The 7,533-nt window shown below is 42.0% G+C and overlaps 1 protein-coding gene across 2 annotated transcripts in view; it reads right to left on the bottom strand.

The window, feature by feature from the left end:
• Window positions 1–1,872: 1,872 nt before the first annotated feature.
• LOC138043286 (proliferation marker protein Ki-67-like) overlaps window positions 1,873–7,533 on the bottom strand; it is a 24,630-nt gene continuing 18,969 nt past the window's right edge. For both annotated transcript variants that reach the window (XM_068889479.1, XM_068889480.1), the window contains 3 exons: window positions 7,269–7,533; window positions 6,439–6,490; window positions 1,873–6,346 (listed from right to left, as the gene is read on the bottom strand). The exon at window positions 7,269–7,533 is cut by the window's right edge and continues 2,636 nt beyond it. In XM_068889479.1, the coding sequence (XP_068745580.1) occupies window positions 3,534–6,346; window positions 6,439–6,490; window positions 7,269–7,533 (3,130 nt within the window). In that variant the 3' untranslated portion in view covers window positions 1,873–3,533. The remainder of the gene's footprint in view (window positions 6,347–6,438; window positions 6,491–7,268) is intronic.

Here is a 7,533-nt window from a genome sequence, read left to right on the forward strand (position 1 = left end):
CTGACTCAGTTGATGGCACATCGGCTGCGGGAACAAGTGAAAGCACAGGTCCAGAAAAGTGGAAAGATAAAGACCTAGGGTGGTTCCCGAACCCAAAGGGCAAATATAGTGATGTAGTAGATCGAGTTGAAGGTTCAAGTTCGAGTAGCTTAAGTGACGAATCCTCACTTGAGACTGATTTTATACCAGAACCCCGCGCGGAAACATCAAAATATGGGCGAAAGCGGGCACGGGTCGAGAGAGACAATTATGTTAGTTGGGAGAAGATAGTTCCTTGATAAGTAAAGTTTTCGACACCTGTAAAATAATTTAGATTAATCTCGACTTGTATGTACAAAATAGAAGCGACATGGAGTGATTTTTTCCTTGCCAAAAAAAACTATTACCCTCCCCGGGTTGAAAATAAAACAGGTTTGACCCTCCCCAATTTGTAAAAAAATTACTAAGGACCCTCCCCTCCGAAGCCCCGGCCCCCCCCCACCCCAATTAAAAACGTACCTTCCCTTAGTTCAATGAACGAACCTACAATTGTAAAATTTCTTTTTCTTCGCAATCCCTTGATTTTGTATTTTAAGCACAAATTTGTATTAATTATTATTTCTGTCTGAGTATAAATAAAAATTGACTTTACTAGGACAAATTCAAGAATGGAAAGTAGCACTTTTGGTGGGTCGAATGAAATAACGTTTTTTAAAAATATTCTTTCCTTTAGATCTTCCCAAATTAAAACATCCCGCTGATATACAGGAAAGTTTGCAAAAGCAGTTTTTTCGTGTTTCGGCGAGAAGAACACGTTCCCAGTAGATATTGTTGAATGAAATTAAACGTGGTTGGTTCAAGAGGCGATGTTTTGGATCCATCGAACAACAGGAAGAGGTCCTTAGGTGAATAAATTACACTTATTGCATCGGAAACAACTTGAAATATTTGGGTTCCCGTGAATAAACGGATTTATATCGAGCAAACTAGCTACGCGGACTACGCATTCAACTCGTACTCGTAAATTATGATTTGTGCGAGTTGTGCCTCGATGGCTTCAGAGCCATTAGGGAACGAGTCAGCTGTGAACGTTTTCTCAACTTCACTTTGTGATAATAGCGCCAATAATAAAGCCAACAGACACATAGTTTTTACAGAGATCGCCATCTTTTTAACATTCGAAAACACCTGAATCACAAAGAGCGGCCGCTCAAAAATACCCCGCTGATCAAGATGAACGCTTTGCAAGTTGTGAGAACATCGTTTCTCGGTCCCAGGCCTTTTTTCTATTCCCCCCCCGGTTAAAGGTATGTTCCCACGGGCTCTTCTCGCCTTACTTGAAAACTTTACGTCAGTCCCGATTCACGTCCCGTCTCGACTGACTGCCCCTGAGTCTCCGAGGATGAGGTTTATTAGCGTCTCCGCGAATATGCACTCTCAACACATCTAATTAAAAAAAAAATTAAAGGCGCGTGTGGAAAGCTTTGCCAACGTTTAAAGTAGATTATATTTTAAACTGGATAGTGACTTATCCACTGAATAGTTACCGAGCCTTCGAACAACTGGGGACCGTTTCTCGAAAGGTCCGAAAACTTCCCGGGCCCGAAAAGGCATTTGTGAACGTGCCAATCGCTTGTTCAGGAAAGCCGATCTTTTAACATGTTTTCAAGGTAACAAAAAGCAAAATGATTGTGAAGTCCGACGACTTAAATCCTCTCCCTTCTTGAGGTACAAGGGAAATTGAGACACCTGAAATGTTTCGGGACTTTCGAGAAACGGGTACCTGGCTTTTATCCAGGAATTCGTAGTGAATAGTGCTGATGACGAGAAGACGAACGGGACTTCGAATGAGACTGAACCGTGAACGAAGAAACAATAATGCAACTAGACGGCTTTTGATTTTTGCTGTGCGTGTCAATGGGAACTATAAATCATACACATTTGATAACAATTATCACAAGCCCTCAAGAATATTTACAATGGGCAATGGCGTAAGAAGCTCTAGTGATATGTCCACTGTTTTCTCACTAAAAAGCAAATAAGTCATAAGAGAATAGATTTGGAAGCAGTGGATGTAGTGAGCCATGAAAAAAAAAAACTAAGTTATTTGCTGCACCGTAAAGCCTTTGAAACTGAAGTAATAACTATATTTACTAAAATATGAACGAGCTACCGCACTGAAAAACCTTCACGTTTGCAGCTTGATGTGCTCTGTTTAAAACTGTTGTTGCCTTTCACAGTCTGCACTTTTGTAAGTGGTTATCTGATATATTCTGCGTTTTTCTTTGACTCGTCCATTTAAGTGAATTTGTAGCCATCTTGCGGCATTTTGTTAAGCCAAGTGAAAATCAGCAGCGTTAAATGAGTTATGTAACGATTCCGGTATATGTTGAGAAGATTTGAGAGCCTAATGTGGACTTCATTACCTTCCTATATTATTGAACCAATTTGCGATAAAATTGACAAAGTTCTTCGGCAGAAGGCTACTTAAAAACCTTCTTTCTAACAACAATCTAAAAACTATTCCCGCCACTCGAGTATGGTTATAAAAATTTCGTTTCCACTTGTGGAAAACGGCGCACATATTGCGAAGACTATTTACAAAGCCAGCCATCACAACATTCGTACTAGCTTTTCATGGCGCTCTTATCTCTGAACTGTGATTAACCTGGCTAGTTTCTCAGTCAATCTTGCCTATCAAAAACATTGAACTCAACATACGAATCATGCTTATTGTGTTGGAATGTCTTTTGGGCGTGATCTTTTTCTCTCATTCGTGACGTGTAACTGTGCTTACCACTTTTCTTTCGGAAGTAAAAACTAACGGTAAAAGGGCGCAACGTTTCGACCCAACTTCGTTCATTATCAATCTAAAAGTGAAGATAAAAATTTAGCATAAGTATAAATATAAAACAAAGTAAAAGTATGTAAAGTATGAAAATTTAAAAAAAAAAAAAGGTGTTCACAAAAAATGCAAGGATAACCTAATTAAAAATGATTAAAAAAACTCTCGCACGAATTGACTCTGACTGTTCATTGAGACTTGGTCTCAGTTCATTAAAAAAAAACATTTCATAAATGAGACAGTCACACTTGTTCTTGCACTTTTTTAAGATGGTAAAATTATTGGTAAGATCATTGTTCCACACGGAAATGTTCTCCAATAGAGGAAGACGCATTCTTGTGCTCGTTTACGCGTTGATGCAAATGCCGCCGCGTGTAACCAATATAACCTGCATCACACAGGTCACATTTAAATTGGTAAACAAGGGATTGTTGGTTGACAATAGACGGCTTGACTTCGCGCGGTTTCAGCCGATTTTGTACGAACACAACTCAAAGATCTGACCCGGAAAATTCAAGTGACGATCCAGCCCACGTTTGTTAGCCACAAGATCAAACAACATCTGAAATCAACCCGCCTATTGTCAACCAAAAATCACTTTTGATCCATGTTTTTACCTTCACTTTTAGCTTGACAATGACCGAAGTTCGGAAGAAACATCGCGCCTTTTACCGTTAGTTTTTACTTTAAATTGCCTTAAAAAAAAACTTCACTTTCGAGAGCTTAATTTCTCTTGGATCCGAGTGCTTGAGCGGGTTGTTCTCTTGGGTTCGGGAGCGTTGGAGACGCTGGAATCGTCCTGACGCCTTTTGTTAGTGCCACCCGTCTTAGGAGCAGTAACTTGACCCTCCTGTTTGTGCTTGGCTTGTTTTGTGGTCCTCTTCGGTCCTTTATCTTGCGGTTGACATGAAACTGTTTCTGTCAGTTGCCGTTTTGAAGGTTCTCTCACGGTGGAAATCTCTTTCTCAATGCCTTTGTCTTCTGCTGGCACAGTATCCTCTGCATTACTACTGCGAGTTTTCCTTCTGGTGGATGAGACGTTCCTCTTTGCGTTGGCACTTTTACTGCGTGTGTTTCTTGTTGATTTAGCCTCCTCCAACATACAATCCTCAAGCTGAATTTTTCTTTCTTCCTCTGCGGTGACATTCTTGGCCCGACTGCTTCTCGTTTTGGAAATGACACTCTGTTCGGTATCTCTCTTACGCATACTGCTCCTTGTTTTGACCGCAACCAAACCGCCATCTTCTCCTTTCGCGCTGGTAGTGTCAAGCTCGTCGGTACCACTTTTGTTGCGTTTCCTTCGTGTTGATTTAGTTTCTTCTAAAGCATTGTTTCTTTGCTCGGCATCCCAATCTTTCTCCGACAGGTTCTCCTCATCACGAAGGCTCTTTGTCATTCTGCTTAATGAAGTATCCCCGTCAATCTTTTCGCGAGTTCTTAGTGTTGTCTTGGCATCCTCCAAACGCGAACTCTCCTTCTGGGTTTTGACGCTCAAATCTACGTTCATTACCTCCACCGCGCGACTTCTTGTCTTTCTTAAATTCATGATATGCTCACTCTTTTGAAGATTGTTTGAGAGGGGAGTGTTTCGTTTCGTTTCTGAATTCTCCAAAACAGAGCTGTCTTCTTCCACAATGTTACACGTACGTCGCGACCGTCTGATTGGAATGTTAAGAGATGTTTCATCAACATCTCTTTCAGCAACATAAATGTGTGTCGCAGTGGTCTTTTTAAAAGACACGATGTCTAGTGAAGAAGCATCCTGCCTTCGACTATTTCGTGTGGAGCGTGCTTTCACTGGGGCTCTAGCGATTTTTATTTTCTTCCCCGTTCCTGAGCGGGTCTTCGTTATTTCCTCTGTACTTGAGTCAAATGAAGACTCTGTTTGGCTTGAAACGAACTTTCCAGGGAGAGAACTTTTCAAAGGTGGTATGGCCTCAGTCTTCATCTTATTACCGCTTCTGGTTCGTATTTGACTATGAGATGCTTGATCTTCAGGAGAGGAAATGGAAATTGAACGAACAGGAGATGGAACTTCAATAATGGGATCAAGCTGCGTCCGTTTAAAAACAAATGGCTCAGGTGTGGTCTGCGCAACAGCCACTGATTTTCGCTTCTGTCTTGAAGTCTGCTTTTTCACTACGGCCTTGGGATGAGAAAAGACATTGCGGGTATTTGCCAATCTCGTGCGACGGGATCGCTTGGGCAATGGCTCTGTCAAATCCTGTGGAGCACTTCGCTTTGCTCTTGTAATCCCTACTAAAGGTCGAACATCAACATCAACGAGCTGATTAGCTTCACTCATTTTGTTCTCCGGAGAGGTTAAATCGATGACTTGCTCAAAAGCCACAGTCACATCAGTCGAATCATCGCTCAATTGAGACCGGTCTTCTTCAACAGCCTTGGCATCAAATAACTCCGAGTTAAAATGTTCCTCCTCATCATCAACACTTGAAGAGGATTTTGGTGTTTTCATTAGGACCCTTAGACCAACAAAATTAGGACTCTTCAGATCTTTGACATTCATCATTTCCTTTATTCCATCAAGTTTTGGACTCACGATGGCTTTCTCTTTATCTTCTGGGGTTCGCAGTAACCTTGCTACTCCTTGCAAGCCTTCGCTCTTTCGCGAATAACGTTTAGGCTGTGGTTTTGGCGATGCGAACATGTTTGGCACAAAGAAATCTTCATAATTTTCGACAGCATTGTTATGTTTCGTTGATTTCCTCGCGTTCTCAATCCTTTTTCTGGAATTCCCAATGCTCTTTCGAAGAACTGTTTGAACGTCACCAGAAGAACGCAAGGATGGAGTTTTACTTGGTTCTATTGATGTCTGGAAATTAGATTGTTCGGTCTCGACGACTTGGCTGGACACAACTGATGCCGGGATCATATCGGAACGAAGGGAAGGAGTGCGAGAAACTTGAATTGGTGGTACCATCTTGATTGACACAACATCCTTAACTGAATGGCGAAGAGAAGGTGTTCTACTGAGAGCCACTGGCTGCACCAATTCAAGCGATTCTTGTGGAGTTGTGTTGACGGGCGTTGCTATTTCAACAGCTATAGTGTCCTTTCCAGGTCTTGTTAATGAAGGTGTTTTCGTCGGGATTAAGGCTTCTTCCATGGGCAATTCCTCATCAGATGGGCTAACTGAATTTGGAGGGTCTTCAATCGATTCCACCCGTCTAATGTCACATGGTGGTGTGAAAAACATCTCTGGAATTCCATCGAGGTCTGTTATTGGAGTGCCACGTTTGCGTCGCCCATTAGTGGCCTTTGCTAAACTAGATAGCCAATTGCCAGCTTTCTGTTTTTTCGAAGATCTCTTGGCGGGTAGCTGATCAGCAGGTGGTGATTGGAACAATTCTGATAAACCCTGAAAGTCTTCTAATTGAGTTTCACGAGTTTTGACTCCCCCCACTGCAAGGGCCAGACTTGACATCCAGTGGCTTCTTTTCCTTCGAGGACTCCTGGTGCTCATCTCACTTTCCACCTGGTTCTCTTGGCTTTGAAGGGTACCTTCGATAAAATAATAAGTGCTTAAGCATTACTGATGAAAACCAGTTTCTTCTACAAAAAAAAACCAGTCCTTTTTTTCTGTAAATACCTACCCAACTTAGTCATAGCAGCAACACCAGTAATCGAGGCAGCTTTGGGCTTTGTCTAAACACAAAAATATATGACATCTTATTAACCAGCAAACATGTATCAAGCAGATTACTCTTTCAGTTGTTTCATGCCTTCGCGTGCATATGTCCAGGAAGCAAAAGGAACTTTAAAGTGTCGAGTCTTTTAGCGCTGAGGCAATAATTATTGGGGACACTAAACTGAAATCAACAAATTAACGCAAATCAAATCAAATGTTGGTTTTTGAGGACAGGTGAAAACAGGAGTACCCGAAGAAAAATTTCTCAGGGCCTGAGTAGAGAACAGAAAAACTCAACCCACAAATGACTCTGAGTGTGGGAAATCCAACCCGGGCCACACTGATGGGAGGAGAGTGCTCTCACCACTACGCCAGCCCTGCACCCCAGTTAACTGTGAAGCGAAGCACGCAGGAAGTTAGGAGAGAAACAAGAGAACAGTAAAAGTTGCCGCTCTGCTGAGAGCTTTTTGTGCGCTCTCCAGAATTCCAAGACTTCATAGCAATATACTACGTGGTGAGATCAAATCCTGCTCATCTGAACACTGGCCGGATTTGTCTCCGGAAGTATCAAACTCAGGTGAGAACGTGAACAAGATTATGAACCAAGGTCGCCTACTCTGGGATGCATTGAATTGTTTGGGATGTAAAAAAATATTGGACGATATTTTTGTACAGTATGATTACATGGTAAGGAGAAGCCACATTTTATAGGTAACACCACCTAATATGTATGCCAGGCTCCAAAACCGACAAGAAAACTGGTAAATTAGAGCTGTAATTTCTGTCTTTTCTTACCTTGGCGACTTCATTCATAACAGAAGTCTTTTTTGCTCTTTTCACGATCTCAGCATATGTTGGTTTCCGCAACGCCTTCTTTGTAGCTGACACAGAAAAAGACTTATGACGAACTGCTCGCAATGTAGGCATCGAGTGGATCTGTTTACGGACTGGAGTGGCTAAACGGTGACGAGTTGCACGTAGCTTAGGTTGCGTGGGAATCTCTTTTCTGACTGGGGTCTTTACGGCTCGCTGTGTTCCACAGTCCTTTTCATCCGAAAGC

The sequence above is a fragment of the Montipora capricornis genome, chromosome 3 (assembly GCF_036669925.1).
Source record: "Montipora capricornis isolate CH-2021 chromosome 3, ASM3666992v2, whole genome shotgun sequence".
NCBI lineage: Eukaryota > Metazoa > Cnidaria > Anthozoa > Scleractinia > Acroporidae > Montipora > Montipora capricornis.